We start from the raw sequence: 17,278 nt of genomic DNA on the forward strand, positions 1-17,278 counted from the left end.
GTGTAGGGTACCTCTTAATTTCTCTTAGTAACAATGAATGCATGAAAGATTCTCTCATGTATATATATATATATATATATATATATATATATATATATATATATATATATATATATATATATATCTCAGCAAAACAAGGGATGGCCCTCTAAAATGGCTGCTATATGCATAACTTCCAACAAAACCACTCGTTTTTATGGCGAAGATATTAAAACAGGGGAACAACAACATTAAAAATGCATAGGGCCTATAGGAAAATTATTTACATTATAATAATTAATCCCTTTCATTGAAGCGGTTATTGAGAATCTACCATGAAAAATATAGAGTTTATAAGATTTCACTCACCTGTGGTATATTTTAGAGAGTTGTTGTTGCCGACATGCTGGTCGAAGTTCTTGAGACAAGCGTGAGCCTCCTTCTAGTCCTAGCCTCCATACAAAATTCTCGACTGACCCAGAATTCACAAAAGCCCGCTTCCGAAGTTTTCATTCATTTGAGTCCAGTTCGACATTACGACGTCACACAACATGTTCAATATTCCTCAATACTGTAGTCTTACTCCATGGGTGAAATTTCAGCTAGCTCACGCTAGTTCAAAAAGCAACTGTGATAGTGTGACGAACTTGTCGAAGAATAAGACCTGTCAACCAACGAACGATACACACCGGACGAGTACGGACCCGGCCGGTCCACATAGAGTTTGTGCTCGGCGGATGAAAGCGAAAACTACGCGGCATGTGAGGCCGGACTTGCCAAATTGAACATGGAGTCGTTGGATGCGAGAAGAAGTTTACGAGAATAATCTTGAACTTGCAGCTCAATGGTTTAGCAGGTATTTCAATCAGTTCAAATGGACACAGGTTGACGAATTCTTTCGTCACATGACTAGAAACATTCCTGTGTGCGTGAGATAGTTCACATTACAAGTACGGAGGTTCAAAACATAAATCCCGAGTGAATTTCAGCCGCCAAGTGATTAAAGGAGTAAAAACAAAATGGCGCCCGCAAGACGATGGTTGAATTGGGCTGATTACTCCGATTTTATCCGTCCGCACAGACAATTTGCAGGATCTTTTTTTACACCAATTTACGGAAAGATACACACGATTTAAATCAACAATAGGCGGAGAAAAGAATAAAGAGAATATTACTTCCTCTCTTGTCGTATTAAATTTATTTCGATCAAAGGGCCCTACTTTATGGGAAGATAATTCAAGAATTCGCAAGTCAGTGACGTCATTCTAATGGACAACTGCCATTGGTCGAAAGTGAGATGGGTGACTGCAGCATGGTTAGGTGATCAATTTCATTGGATTAAAACAAATTGCTAATTTGAATAGATGAAAACATGTGTAGTGTTCGAACTGATTTCTATAGAGTTAAATTTATATATTCAAATAAAACTGTTTATGGAGCAATGTATTTTGGTATCTCGGCCCCTTAATAGTAAATTTTCCTGTTCAATTTTAATCCTCAAACACCATTGCAACAATCCTTATTATTTTAACGCCAATAAAAGAGGAAGTCTTTACATAGCGCCCTCTCTAGTCTCGGGCGTTGCAATTTTATCAAAATGGCGGCCGCCGGTGATGTGTTGGAAGTTTTGGAAACCAGAATAAAATGTCTTGAAGATCGAATATACGGGAGTGAATCAAGTCTAGGCAAAGAGGCAAACAATCCTGAGGTAATACAGATTTCAAATAAAATAATATGATCATTCATAATTATCATGTCGCTTAGAAATTGATGTGAAATAATTTTACATTATTGTTGACTTTTTGTTTTTATTATTCATGTTATTTAAGCAGTGTTAAGCATGTTAAACATTTTAAGGCATTGTATATTTTGCCGGAGACGGCAAACCTTTAGTAAACGTTAGTTTGCCGGATATGCACTGGGTTTTTTTTTTCTACAGTAGTTTCTTTACTTTTAATATGTTTGTAATCAAGCTATTGTTTATATTTAAGTAGATTTAATTTTCATGATTTTCTTCTTTGTAAATTGTAGCTAGGCAGCTAGGCCTAGCTGAGAACCTCCAGCATTGTCCAGCTCCAATTCTCACCAGGAATTCAGGATTCAGAGCTGGAGGTCAATAAACATGTGTAGCAAATTCTGAAAATGGTGGAGGCCGTGAAATTTGGCCTCAACACAGCCGCCGAAATCATCTTTTTTTTCCTTCATGATTTGGCACAATTGCCAAATACCCCGCCACTCAATCTATCCACCTTGTAGCGGGCTACAGAGTTTCGGTTGATTGCCCTCAATAAATCTTCTCAGCGCTACTGGCATGTGCTATGCGTCATGCTCCACTGCACTCCCAATCCGTATCCGCGTAGTTTGGACTGAGAATTTTTTCAACAACTCCCATTCCTTTTGTGTTGCTTCGTTCTCAAGCATATTCAAGGAGACTCCCACTCCGTATCCGCGTAGCCGGCAACAGGGTGGTTGGTTTGGACTTAAAAAATTTTCAGCAACTCCCATTCCTTTTGTGTTGCTTCATTCTCAAATAATGGACCCCCACTCAGTATCCGCGTAGCTGGCAATGGACTTGAAGTGTTTGTTTTCCAGTGATTCCAACCACGTACAGTATGTGTAGCCAGAGAATTTAGGGATGTATTTCCAAGTGGCGGGGTATTCTGCAATTACTCCATATTTTAGTCAGTTTTGTTATGTTTCAAGTCGATCCTTTGCTTTGAAATGATTTATGAAAGCAAAGGATCGAAACAGAACAAAACTTACTAAAACAAATTTTAAATGATGATTTCGGTGGCTGTGTTTAGGCCAAATTTCACGGCCTCTGCCATTTTCGATATGCTATGTACAATGTACGTAGTTTTGTGTCACGTATTAAATGTTGAATTCCCGATGAGCATTGGAGCTGAACTTTCTCAAGCTATGTAAATTGTAGTAATCAGTGGCTTTAAACTTTGAAGGATTTTGTTTGTACATGTTTAAAGGAAATAGGTCTGAAATCTGAGAACCATTCAAATGGTTGATACTCACTGCTAGTCTGGTTCCAACAGTCACAGATCCAGATAATTGACTGCCATGCTGTAACAATAGCTGTTGAAAATCGCATGTTTAGAGTCCCCGCCTGCTTCCCTTTTGGAGGCCGCTTCCTTTTTTTTGGTTGTTGTTGTTGAAATAAAACGAAAAAATTATAATTTTAAACAGGGACATCATTTTGGCATCTTTCTTTGTTGTATCTAGCCCATAACGCTGGTACATGTATGTTATTTCCTGAGTCCAAGTGGCGGCCATTTATATAAAAAAAAACCTGGAGGCCATCTTGAAAAATAGCCCGGCAGGTCGTTTTTGAAAAAAAAGGACCTCCTCTTTCCTTTTTTCAAAAAGCTAGGACGCTAAACACGTTTTTTTTATTTGGCGTAAAGATAGCCATTGCCAAGTTTCTTTTCATGGTCATGATTCATTGATTGATGGTTTACATGTATGCTTGTACGGGAAATGATTGTAGTAGCCTTGCATCATTTGTTTCTTTCCTTCATTTGTGGCTGCAGGTATTAAAAACTCTGGGCGGTGTGAAACAATCACTGGATGGACTTACAACTGGGAAGGAACGCATCCAAGCACTGTGGAAAAGATGTATGTGGGAATTTAGGATGAATGAATATTCAGTTTTTCAGGCAGTGGGTATGGATTCAGTACTGGTTCTCAATTTTGCGATGCTACTTAACCAGCAGACCTGGACATCATGTGTAGTCTGGTGGCAATGATATGGAGAACGTGTAGAAATAGAGACTAGTACCAGATGTTTGTTTTTTTACACAGTTGATTGATGCAGTACTAGGGGTGTTTGACTGGATGCTCCATGTGCCAGTTTATTTTCTTGTGTTGCATATTTTTACTATCTTTAGTTTTGGGACTCATACACAGAATTGAGAGTTCAAAATTTTCAGACTAAGACCCCAAAAAAAGTTCGGGTTTCTGATCTGCGCGTGCTTCACCGTAGCCATAAGCGTCGGCAAAGATAAAAAGATATTTTCAATTTAAGATGATGTCTCAAAAACTGCCAACCTCACTAGTTTGACTGGAATCCTGCTGCTGCACAATTTTAACATGTTTTTAGATGGGGTTACAGTTGAGTGTAAGTTTTTTGTGGCCTCTCTGAGCTCCCATATATTTTGCGCTAAATTTAGTCTGGCACCATTTGCAGACGGTGTTATAATTTTGTAACTGTGCATCTGGAAGCCAGACTGAGGGAGCCATGGTCGTGTACCTGGAACCTGTAAACACTTTCTAATTAGCGCAGTATGTAAGGGAGCAGACTAATGACCAGCCCGGCAGCACATGCACGACGTCGATGTTGCTGTATTGTCTCATGTTTACCACTTTCTCTGATTTTTGTCGTGACTATCCAAATTTCCCGAAAGACGTTCATGTTGGTCGAGATCGTAAGTGGGTGCAGACTTCTCAAGCCTTATGGCCTTACTGAGGTCACCTCAAGCTCCACCCTGAAGGATATTTTTGAGAGTTTTAAGGGGATCGAAGTGTCATCTTCAACATCAGCCGACATTGGAAGAAATAAAATAGGGGAAAAAAAGACCCGTTGGCGCACCACTATTGGGGCAGGCTCCATACCAAAAACTGAAGACATTTTAGGGGGGGGGGGGCTAATGTCACCACCAGATTCACTATCTACCAGCAATTTCCAGCAACCAACTGTGACTGATGTCATGATGTGCAAGAGTATAACTTTGCATTACTTTGTTTCTTGCCTTTACAGTAGAGGAACTGAACAGTAATCTGGATCCTGAACTGACAGACAAGTTGACTCTGACTGAAGATGCTAAAGCAGACATTATATTAGCAGGTTGGTGGTCATTCAGTGCAGAAAATTTGCTGGTCAATATGTTGTCGTATATTAGATACGCATTCACCTGCCACAAGAGGGCGTAATCACAACAGATTACTATCACCAACCTCATTCCCATGGTGTCGAGCAGTATGCTCCCGCCACTACCTCTGTTGTACCCTTTAACTGTGTTGAATGCATATATAGAGCTATATTAAATTACTAGAGTGCTAACTCGATGTACAAAGTAATGCCTGATGGGCGCATCCATGTTTGTGCACAAACTTATAAACTCAAAATTTTGTATAGCTTTTGTACGGTTATTTGCATATCTGCGTTTGTATTCCATACCGGTGCATCATCGAAGCTGATACGCCCAAAACCATAACGCACGTTCAGCAAATGAGCATTTCATTTTGCTCTACGCAAACAGCACAATGTGTGCGCGTCCCTCCGCTGCAGATACTTTTCGCCGTGACATTTTGGAACCGTTATGACGCGCTTAAGTTGTTTGCGTATCTTCTACTTGCGCGTTGCATTTAGAGTACACTGTTAAACTTCAATCCGTTTATTTTGATTGTGTTCTACAAACACGCACATAAATTCAAAATGTCTGAACCCAGAGCGGCTTCAAAGTGTCTCCGCGCACAAGAATGAAGAGTTAGTGCTCTAGTAATTTAATTTAGCTCTATGGTTGGATGTACTAAAGAAATTTAGCTTGATGAAATTTTGAGTGGAAAAATTAACGATCCAGTGATATATACTTTTTGGACAAGTTCTTGTATTTGTTGTTTATCTTTTCAGAGGAAGCACAGCTCAAGAAACTGGCAGGGTTGCTGGAGAAACTCCAGGGCATGAAGGGCACACTGGACAGTGAACATACCAAAGGTACGAGCTAATGATGTGCAAGCCCGACTCGAAACCGACCCGAAACCGACTTCGGGTCGGGTCGTGTCAGTTTGTCCATCTTTTAAGTCGGGTCGGGTCGGTTTCGGTTTAGCATTTACATTTTCGGGTCAGGTGGGGTCGGTTTAGCCATCTTTTCAAAAACCGAAATAAACCGAAACAGTTGAGAAATTCAAGTGATGCAATATTATGGACAATCACTGTGACCGCAGCCCATTGTGAGGTGTGGCCACCGAGCGCACTATCAAGTTCCCATGGTATTAATTTCCAGTCGGATCGTGACTGACAGTGAAATAAATAGATTATAACAGTTTTCATGATACCGCGTGGTGACCATGCGTTTGTTCAATAAGCGGAGTTACTCTTGATCAACCCACTGAGTATGACAGAGAGAGAGAGGGTAGCAAAAGAATTCATGCCTCGTGGGTAAGGGCAGGCACAAAAAAGTGATCACATTGTCCAAGCCAGGTATTCGGTTTTTCCTGGGTTTTTTTTTTTAGGTCGGATCGGTTCGGGTTGGTTTTACCTTATTTTTTTGTCAGGTCGGGTCGGGTCGGTTTGAGGGAGTTAAGATCGGTTTCGGTTCGGATTTGGTTTATATCTCTAATGTTTCGGGTCGATTTGGCCTGGTCGACCCGACCTGATCCACATCATTAGTACGAGCCGACTGGGACATTGAGTGCGGACAAAACATGCAATACAAAATCAGGCCAACTTAACTCACTCAGCCAACAAAATGCTCCAAAATTTCCATGAGGCAAAGACAAGGTCCTCAGTATTTCACCAGCCAAGTTTGAGGTCTCAATTTAACTTTTAAAGGAGACTTTTCCTTTCATATTTTGCACCTGAGAGTGAAGCCAAGCGATTTCAATTTGAAGCCTAAGACTAGACTGGTACATCTCCAACTGTTTAAGAGGATTGACCCTTCAGTGGTCTGGTGGCAGACTATGGAGAGATGTGCAGAAATAAACCGGTACCAGATGTTTGACACAGTTGATTGATTCACAGTACTAAAGGGGTGTTGGACTGGTTGTTTGACCCTTTGGCAAAATCCTCTTTGCCAAAGTAGAGGAATTTGGAGGCTTGAGGTTACATGGCAAAAGTGCGTTACTGATTTCGTAGGATGCACTTTGTCAAGGTCTTGTGTTGGACCTTGTGTTGTTTTTGCTCAGCCATGCATAAATATAGGTCTAGATTATGCTTGAAATCCTCCGTACTGCTCCAGGATGTCACTGGCCAAGCCTCAACATATTTACAGTCGCTGTCGCAGGATTTTGCAGGATTCAGGCATTTGGTCACTCCTCCACGGACCATATTCAAGAAATAATGGAGGAATTTGCAGGATTGAGGCCACATGCTATTTTTCCATGAGGCCAATTGGAGGATTTTGCAGGATTGAGGCTACATGTACATCCTAGCAAAAAGGCCTAGGGAGTTTGGGTTAATGCGCAAGTCTATTTTGTTGTATTGCAAAGTTTTTTACTATCTTAAGTTTTGGGAGTCGCGTGCACAGTATTGAGAGTCCCTAATGTTCAGACTAGGTATGAGTATGCTTCAAGCTGCCATTATTTGGCGTCATGGAATTTTGCTTCAAGGAGATGTAAATTTAATAGTGAACCTTCTGGAATTACGTCAATGAACGGCAAAACCAAATATTGAATGAGGCTTCCCCTTGTGTATGTGTTTTCTGTCCATTTTATGTCCACATCTAATTTATTGGCCTAACTACACAACAGACAGTCAGACCCAAAATGGGCTGAATTTATGATGGAAGACATCTTCCATTAAGGGTTTTCAATATTTAGGCCAATTTCTTTCAGATTTTGCTTCTTCCATCTGTGTACAGCATTTTGCATGAATTATTAAGTTTTTGTGTTACTAAATTTGTTGTTGTTGTTGTTGTTGTTGTTGTATTTAGGAGCCCCAGCATTCCGAGACAAACTTCAACCTCTTGTGACAGTACAACTGGACCAAAAGGTTAGGCATTTTTTGTTGCAACACTCTCTGGTTTTGAAAAGGTTAAAGGGTATATACAACATTTGCAAACATCAAAACACAAAACTACCCAATTATTTTGAAATACCTTACTGGAATATTAGTGAATGACAGTCTAAAGCATCCTATAAAATCATGGCACCTGGTGTGCTGTAAATTTCAAGAAATGTGGTATTTTTGTATCAATTTCCAACGCTGGTCAGCCGACCAATTACCATATTTAGTTAGTCCACATTTTGTTTGCAATCGATTACACGCCTATGAACATGTACAAGCAAGTTAGACTGACCCCGACCTCACAATTCCCCGACATCTATAAATTGCTCTGTTTCGTCTGAAGTGGGGTCAGGGAACCAGACTACAAGAACATGATAGTTTTTCTTGGTTTTTCCAGCATCTAAGAACACAGAACTTCAAACAAGTCAGTGTAACAATATCTGCCATAAATTACTAATCCCCTAAATCCATCAATTTCTAAAATACAGTAAAATCAAATGTGATGCGATCAAGCTACATAGCCGTTTGTCGAAATTTTCATTTGGAGATACAGGCCAAAATAGGGGCACTTCATCAAATCACTTCATCACATCTCTTGGTGTTCCCACTTCCATAATTTTTTAACTAAAGATGGTATCAGCATGCGGTTCTCACATCAGTAATGCTGAGATTGTGCTCTTCTCAAATCTGTTATAAATTTTTTTTTTGACCGGAGTCGACAAACGACTCATTTAGCTTGATCTCATCACAAATGTTGTAGTTCTGAAGAGTTTTGAAGCAATTTAGAGCAACAAACACAGAAATCTGGCAGGATCTTCCATTGTATGCCACCAACTACTATAAATATTTAATTTAAATCACTTTTAAGAACTAATGAAGAAGTCTATTTCATTTTTGTTTATCACAGGAACGTGCACAAAAGCAGAATCAGGAGGTCAACGAACTATTGGAAGCATACAACAACATCGTATCCTTTGCATCAGAAAAGGGTTTAGATTATCAAATCAGTTTTCTGTAATTAGTTGAGTTTGGTTAGGTGTCCAGTCTGCTAAGCATATGACCTTTGACCTTAACGTGACCCCGCCCAGATCACACTGATATCCCAGCAGTTCGTCCAATGGGACGCCGTGATGACCCGCTATGAGGTTGCGAAGAAGGTCCGGGAACCTAGTGAATATTACTGAGAGGCGCAGTACTTGATGCCGCCTGTCTCTTGCTCCAGTTCTTCAGTAAAAGTCACTTAATTTATTGAGGATTAAAACTTCAAACCATGCCTTGTAAATAAGAACACATGCACTGCTTCATATTTTATTTGATTTTTTTAAAATTAGCCAGGATACTCTTTTCAGATCCTGATATCCATAAACAAGAAAATTTCAGTTCAATTAAAATCATAGATCTTTTTTTTTGTTAATTTTCAAATCTCAAGTTCTTTTGTTTAAAGGGGCACTAGGTCCTGAAATCTTAGAAAATGTCATGTTTTGGATCGTTTACTTATCCTATTTCAAACATCTGGTTGAAAGGAAACCAACATAATGTCTTACCGTTTCCCGAAAAAAGACAGGAAAAAACGGTTGTTTACATCGGACACGACGGAGTACGAATATGTTTTTTCTGTCGTGCACAATGTACGACATACACTTGTGTCATGTGTCTACAGGTACACAGCATCGTGCTTGCGAACAGCAGTGACCAATTACCAGTGCACAACATGTGGTTTCTTACACGTCCGCAAAAGGCGAACACTTTACGGATGAAATCACAACTAGCACCCAAACAGCTCAACTTTTTGGGGTCGCAAACAGAACCCCAAAAGTCTTTTTGGCACGCGTAAAACAGGAATAACACAAAAACGCCCAGCTTTTAACGGATAGTTGTGTGGATGTTTATATCCTACTTTTCAATGTTCTTTCCGATGAACATCATTTCGTTCAAAGCGCGTTTTGTAGCCCAATTGGGCTGTTCCAGGATGCAGTATCCCTTTAATTAATAAGGCAAGGCATTGCAAGTGAAAGTTGTGTGTATTGCAGTAGCATTAACCAGCATCGTGACATTTGAAACTCGCAAGTTGAGATAATTTACTGACATTAAATGTTGGTTTCTGTTTCAGAACATACAACTGTTTCTTTATAAATCACATCAAATGTCTTCACAATCATTTTCCCTAGTGAGTGACTGTTATTTGTTGAGATAAAAGATCGAAAGTTTATATAACAAGGCTCCCTGTTTTGCTTGTAAGGTGAAACTATGGTGTTAAGATTTTCAAGTGCAATAAAGTAGCATAACGATTTTAGAGTATTGTGTGTATTGAGCCAAACGATTAGGCCACGTCCAAAAATAAACCAGTTTCTCATCCCTGTACCACTTTTCTTTTCGCAGCCTCTTTTTTTTCCTTTTTTTTTTTTTTAATATGTTTGCAATTTATTTTGCATATCATAGTATCAATAAATTGACTTTTTGTTTGTTTCCAACAAAATTGTAGCTATATTATTGGGTTATTGTTCCTTTGGACACAATTTTGTTCAGCAAAATGGTCAAGAAAATAGAATAATCCATACGCCGTCTTGGAAACCGGCCTGTTTGCTTGAGAAATACAGAAGGAACAAAAGCACCGGCCTCCTTCATTTTATTTCAAAAAGGTCGGACGAGAAACTACTAATGGACCGATCCAGTAAGCTCCGCCCAGTGCACACGTGGGCAAATTAACACGCGCTCCTCTCCAATGCCACGCTGCATTTTACTTCCGCGCGCATCATACGCGCGTGCACGCACGTCGGACATAAATCACGGCTGTGATTGGTCAGAACACCATGGGCGGTGCTTACTGGATCGGTCCATTGTTAAACGGCCTTACAGTTCAAAGACTGCTGTACTCATATACCTATGGGGAAAAGCTTTATCAAACCGTGGATAAAACATGTTTTTCATTTATTATTGGTTTGTAGGTATATCACAGTATTCTTTTATTATTTTGTTTGAATCTACCATATGTCCCTGTTTATCAAAAAAGGGGTACGCCGCGTACCGTACGCGATAATTGTAAACTTAAGACTCGCACTATGGACTTTATATCATGAAAATTAAAGGGGCTCGAACAAGTGTGAGTTGTGAAATGTTTGTATTTATTATTTACACTTGGTGTCCCGCTACCCTCATTGCTTTTGATGATTTCAGATTATTGAATTTTCCTATTCCAAATCGCAAAAATGGGTTTTGCAGTTCCATGTTGGTGATGAGAACATGAGAAAACAACGGGTGGTTTAGTTTAGGCTGGGTTTCTGTCTCCTAATTGTTATAAACAAAGAAGGAGACCGACACTAAAGTAATTTTTGCTGTCGGTTTCTGAGTGTAAGCCTAAGCTAATTTCTTTGTGTGAAATCAGACGCAAAGAAAGTTCGGCCTACCCGAAGTTTTACTTTCTCTACGGCACAGTGGCGGCGCTCAAAGAGGGAGGGGCATTTGCCACACCCAAGTTTTTTCCTCCCCCTCCCCCACTTCCCCCCCCCCCAGTCCCCCCCCCCCCCCCCCCCCCGTTACTTTCCCCCCCAACACTAATAGTGTGCAGCCAACGTCTTTGTGCATTTGTTATACATGTACATTTGTTATATATCCTGCGGTTTGATACATTTCTCATTCATAAAAACAACTACCGGTACACTCCTAAAGTTGCTCTTGATATCTAACGGCTTCGGACCATTGACAATGGGCACGCGCGCGCGTGCACAGGCTTAAGATTATATTTTCTCTGCCCTCCCCCCCCCAAAAAAAAATCCTTGCCCATCCCACCCCCACCCCACCCACAATTTTAGAGTCTGGCACCGCCACAAGTTCCTCAAAAAAAAAATCGGGAGGAATGGTGCACTCTCCCCGGTAATTCTTAAAACGTAGTACCATGGTAGTACCCACTACCATTGAATTCCTTCCTCCATGGTAGTACTAGTACATACCACCAAAATATATTTTACCGGCAGTCCTAAATCTACAACAGCAAAACTCCTTGGAAACTTGAATATTTCTACAAATTTCCAATAATAACTAAATTTCCAAAAAATTGCCGAAATTCCCCCATAATGACCGCCCACTTCCGAACGATCCGGACCTGTTCGATTGAAAACCACTTGTTTGCATAACTTGATACCACTAGATAAGAAAAGTAGAATACTTCCCGTCAATTTCCAAGTAATCCACATTTTATTCATCCTTTGGGAATCTTTCGTTTCCTCTTTCTTTAATATCTGGGTGATTTCGCAATGTCTACCATGTGAGGATTAGTCACTGGATCTGTTATAAAAGTTGGGGAATTTCGGCTACTTTCGCTTGTGGTTTTGAGGGGAAATGTTCCGTAAAATATGGGGGGAAATTTATGTATCACTATAACATGCACACAAAACTGAATAGTGCGGGAACCAGTGATATTGTGAATGGGACCACATGTATCATTTCCATCAGAGTGCGGTCGGTTACCAGATGACCTTTCATCAGCGCAGGCCGGAGTGAAAATCCTCGTGTCCGAACGCCGCCGATATCGGTGCGTTTTCTGCCCGGAAAATTCGACATTCCCAGGGTTTCTGTCGCGCAGTGTAGTTCGTCCAGAGGTTTTGGAAGGTTCCGATCCAACTCCTGGGGCACCATGAGCGAATCTGCGGCATTGGAAACGGCAGAAAATGGCACGCAGGTTCCAGCAACGGGACAGCTGGCTAGCGGCGACTGCCAGTTGACCACGCCGTCTTCTGAACCCGATTCACCCTCGACATCTGCTTTGTCGACCAGCCCGAGTACACTTCACAGCCCGCCCTTGGTAAAAGTTCAATTGATGATATTGTTCCATAAAATTCGTGGAAAGAGTTTAGTGATGTACATGTATGGAATTCTTCCCAAATTGATTTTCATGCTTATCATGCTTATAACATAATTTTTAGGAATTCAGGGTGGAGTTTTTCGGAAAAAATGTTGCAAACTGACGCCACTTCAGTGGCTGCGTGCAAAGTCTACGGCGAGTCAAGACAATTTTCCAAGTATTTCCTAACAAAATTGGAATTTGGAATTGTTTCTCAGTCCCAGATTCATGTCTATCATCATTTTTGCAATGACTGACCTTCGTTGAGATAAGCCTATATGAAAAAAAAGTGGCGTCTGGTTGCAACAATTTTTCCAGTTTTTCATTTAGGCCCCTATCATGTTTATATTATAATAAACTTTAACTTGCTTTCAAGTTCAACCGTAAATCTGTTTTAAATTTCATGATAAAGATGTTGCAACCTGTAGCCACTTTAGAAATAATTTTGCAACCTGACGCCACTTCCGCAATTGTGTACAAAGTCTATGGAGTCAAGAACATTTTTCTAAGTGGGGCCTATTTCCTAACAAAATTGGAAATGTTTCTTACTCAGTCCCAGATTCATGTCTTATCATCATTTTTGCAATGACTGACCTTCATTGAGATGATATATGAAGAAAAGTGTGGCGTCAGGATGCAACATACTTCTTTCCAAATTGATTTTGTTTGTACATGTTGTAACATGGTAACATGATTTTAGGAATTCAGGGTTACCTGTTTTACAAACTTCAACTTTCAAGTTCGACCTTACATTTTGTAAATCTGTTTTAAATTTCATGATCAGATGATAAGATGTTTCAAGCTGACGCCATTTTTTCTTCATATACATCATATGTATCGTCTCTAAATAAAAGTCAGTCAAAAATGTTGAAAAGACCAACTGTTCCCTTGAGGTTTGTCTTATCGAGATTTCCCTGTTATTGAAAATGGACAACCTTTATTTTCCCCCACCATAAGGGAAAATTGTTGTGACAAAGCTGGCAGTTTGGACATTTTCACTTTCTGAACCCACACGTAGAGTCAGAACCATTACAAAGTGTGCCAACAATCAGGGGTGTATATGACGTAAGTTGATGAGATTCTGTTTGGTTTCTCAGGTACAAATTTCCAGTCCTCCAGAGCAAGATCCATCCGGCGATGATGCTGGTGGAGACACGAGCAGTGGGTCGCTCACCGACGACGCGAACACACCAGGAAAAGACAGAAGCGGCTCGATCAACGAAAGCCGATCAGATGACGGAGGTGGCGAAAGTTCGGAATGGACGCCCCCGGACGAGGAACTGCAGAACAAAATCATCAAGCAGGTCGAGTTCTACTTTTCAGACGCCAACATCACGAAGGATGCTTTCCTCCTCAAGCACGTCCGTCGTAACAAGGAAGGCTTCGTCAGTCTCAAGCTCATCACCTCCTTCAAGAAGGTTAAGAGTCTCACTAAGGACTGGCGGAACGTCCGTCACAGTCTCAAGAGCTCTACCACGCTTGAAGTAAACGAAGAAGGGACCAAAGTTAAACGTAAGGCTCCCTTGCCTGACTACGACGAGACAACGCCTTCAAGGACGGTCGTCGCGGTGAACTTACCAACCGAGAACCCATCCATAGAAAACATCGCTGAGCTTTTCAACAAATGCGGGGAGATTTCTCTGATCAGGGTCCTACGCCCTGGCAAGCCGTTCCCGCCGGACGTGCGCAAGCACATCGAACGGCACTCCGAAGTCCGCAACAAAGTATGCGCCCTCATCGAGTTTGAGAGCGGTCAGTCAGCTCTCAAAGCTGCCAAGATCATGACCGATAAAGACAACTGGCGGACCGGAATGTCGGTGACAGTACTAGCCAAGGAGAGGAAGAAAGAGAAGAAACAGGCTCAAGAAAAGAGCAATAATCGTAAGAGTGCGGAGGGTTTGTCGCCCTCACAGGGCGGTGACCTAACGGCATCCGACGGCGGAGAAGGGGGCGACTCGGCCAAGAAGAAGAAACGTCAACGGAAGAAGAAAAACGCGAGAGTGGGCGAGTTGGCTGCAGACCGTATCAAGCAGTCCGGCACACCAAGCTCATCAGATGCTGAGAATTCGCCCCTACCAAGTCGCAGGCAAGTCAGTAAGGCAATCAGCGTGCCACAGAGTAAGAGCCCCGCCCACCTTAGCCCAAGCAACACCCCTAAAAGCAGTCCCAGCCCCAGCCCCCACGGAAGCCCACGTCAGCAGAGGAAAGTGGTCGGTAGATCCCCGCTGGCCAACTCCCGGAACAGCCCCCGAGCAAGCCCGGAGATGGGACGCAAGGTCTACGACAGCTTATCCGATCACAGCAACACGTCAAGTCCGTGGGTGCAGCGGCGTAAGTTACTAGCGGCAGCCGTGCCCGAAGGTAGCCCAGCGGGCAGCCCCCTATTGGCCCGCAAAAATGTGATTCATAACAACGATCAGGGGGCCTTAGTGAGATCTCCTCTAGGCCCAGACGGTACAAGAGGTTTTGCTGCTGGGCGCGGTCGTGGTAGGCCTAAATCTGAGGGCATGTAACAATCTTATTCATCAGGTATTCAAGTAATTGCTACCCAAATAATAGGGGAGGGGGTGGGGATTTTTCTCTTTTTCAGCCAGTTATTAAGTAATTGACACCATTTGCAAACTGTATTTTTGCCGATTCAAGGAACAACAATAGAGTAGGCTGCCGAAGTGAGTACGTCATGCGCACAATTATGTGTGTAAAAAGGGATTAGAGCATGACTCGGCCCGTGAAGCAACACGCGCGCGTACTCCATTTGTTTGCACTACACTTCTCCGTTCAAACTGACGTCACACACTCAACTCGTTTCACACACAATGAAACCGAAGCATTTTTTAACCAGTTAGTGCCGGATTATTTTGACATGACCAAACCCAGGCGCGGGATAGTTTTTCACGAACCTCGGTGCTAGATGGGTTCAGGCCGTCATCTGCGGGTAGCACACCCTTCTATTTCTGGCCCCGCTCGCTGTGAGTGGGTTGCTGACAGATATTTCCAGCCTCGCTCATTGCATGTTTATCCGTCATCCGTTCTGAATACCGCAAAACCTTTGCGCGAACTGGTTAAAAAAAAGTAACTACATGTAGGGCTGTTCATTTTGGAATACTTTAGTATTTGATTATTCAGAACTTCGTTGACCGAAACTTCAAATACTCTAAACTCGCGTTTACACATGCCAGCTGCAACTACAATTCTACGCAAAGCGCGTCGGATAAAATTTGCATGCGATAAATGTTGTGGGTCGCTAAGTGTTTTGTAGTAAGTATCTTATAACTGTCAAGGGCTTTAACCTGCTTAACGGATGAGAACACTGAACTGCCATCGACAAAAAAAGTTACTTTTGACGATAAAGCGTAGCAACTTTACGATTAAAAAAACTTCATGGATGTGTAATTGAGTGGCTTTTTATTTTGAAAATATTCAAATTTTTTGACAGTTTCATTTTAGAATGTTTGCAAATGGTATCCATTACCTGTAATCATGTAGATTTTATCATTTTTTTGGTTTCAATTTCGTCATTTGCAGGGCTCGAATTTCATGAAAAAAAAAGCACTAGACAACAGGTCTAGTAACTGAAGAATCTTACTGGACCTGAATTATTTTTACAAGACCTCTGTCATAAATTGATAAAAAACAACAAACGGAGCACTCAAATCACGCTATTAATCAGACCTCAACTGCTAGTATATTTGGGCATCATTTTGTTAAAGAGGTTGTGGAATGCTCGAAAACATTTCCGTCATTTTTTGGGTATACATGTATGTAGCCTAAGGTGTGATGAAATAAAACGACTATTGTGTCTGTCATGAAATGAGTACAAAAGGTACTTTTGAGAGCTATTTTTCAGGTCCTGTTTCGACCCGAACGTGCAATTTGTGTAAACGTTGTCGTTGCGGGCATCAAACAAAACACAGTAAATCGTGACATAATAATCAGGACTCGTATATGCTACTCTGCATCGGGAGTCCTGTTTATTTACGTCTCGATTTACTGTGTTTTGTTTGCTGCCCGCAACGACGACTTTTACACAAATCGCACGTTCGGGTCGAAACAGGCATGACAGGACTTGAAAAACAGCTCTCAAAAGTACCTTTTGTACTCGTTTTACGACAGAAACAATAGTCGTTTTTATTTCATCACACCTTAGGCTACATATACCCGAAAAATGACGGAAATGTCTTGGCGCATTCCACAACCTCTTTAAATACATGTACATGTATAGTGCAAGAAAAAAACACTAGACAGCCAGACTAGTGCAGTCATACAGTGCACTAGACCGACGCTGAAATCACTAGACATGGTCCACGGTCCATGGACCAGTGGGTTTTTCGAGCCCTGATTTGCCGTTGACCAGTGGCTTGCATCACATTGGTTAGTTGCTTCCACAACTTGTTTGCGATTTTACTGTTTCCCCGGCAATTTTTGAAGTTTGATGAAATTGTTACTAGACCGATCTAGGTCCAATTTTAAGGAGCTCTTATGTAGTCTATGGAATATCCTCTTCCCTTGCACAGCTGCAAGGGTCTATGATATGTGAGCAGATTTGGCGATTAATTATGCAAAACATGACTGCGTCGATCTTGACCTCGAGATTCTGACCATTCAGCAGGCGCCTTCTCTATTGGGTGTTCGGTAACCCGTTGTCGTAGACATCTAACAAAACCTACAAAATGTACATGATACGATAGCTATTGTGTAATGTTTTTACATTGTGAATTGTAAATAGG

The 17,278-nt window shown here is 41.4% G+C and overlaps 2 protein-coding genes across 2 annotated transcripts; both read left to right on the forward strand.

The window, feature by feature from the left end:
- The first annotated feature begins 1,541 nt into the window (after positions 1-1,541).
- On the forward strand, positions 1,542-10,113 carry LOC119737722 (dynactin subunit 3-like). The gene is made up of 7 exons (XM_038212278.1): positions 1,542-1,687; positions 3,522-3,606; positions 4,748-4,834; positions 5,621-5,704; positions 7,641-7,699; positions 8,622-8,681; positions 8,803-10,113. Exons 1-7 carry the CDS (start codon positions 1,577-1,579, stop codon positions 8,896-8,898), a joined length of 582 nt encoding a protein of 193 aa, XP_038068206.1. The 5' UTR covers positions 1,542-1,576; the 3' UTR covers positions 8,899-10,113.
- Positions 10,114-12,101: 1,988 nt separating this feature from the next.
- LOC119737732 (la-related protein 6-like) lies at positions 12,102-15,495 on the forward strand. The gene is made up of 2 exons (XM_038212291.1): positions 12,102-12,512; positions 13,649-15,495. Exons 1-2 carry the CDS (start codon positions 12,345-12,347, stop codon positions 15,062-15,064), a joined length of 1,584 nt encoding a protein of 527 aa, XP_038068219.1. The 5' UTR covers positions 12,102-12,344; the 3' UTR covers positions 15,065-15,495.
- Positions 15,496-17,278: the final 1,783 nt, after the last annotated feature.

Source organism: Patiria miniata, unplaced genomic scaffold (assembly GCF_015706575.1).
Source record: "Patiria miniata isolate m_02_andy unplaced genomic scaffold, ASM1570657v1 HiC_scaffold_10, whole genome shotgun sequence".
In the NCBI taxonomy this organism is placed as follows: Eukaryota; Metazoa; Echinodermata; class Asteroidea; order Valvatida; family Asterinidae; genus Patiria; species Patiria miniata.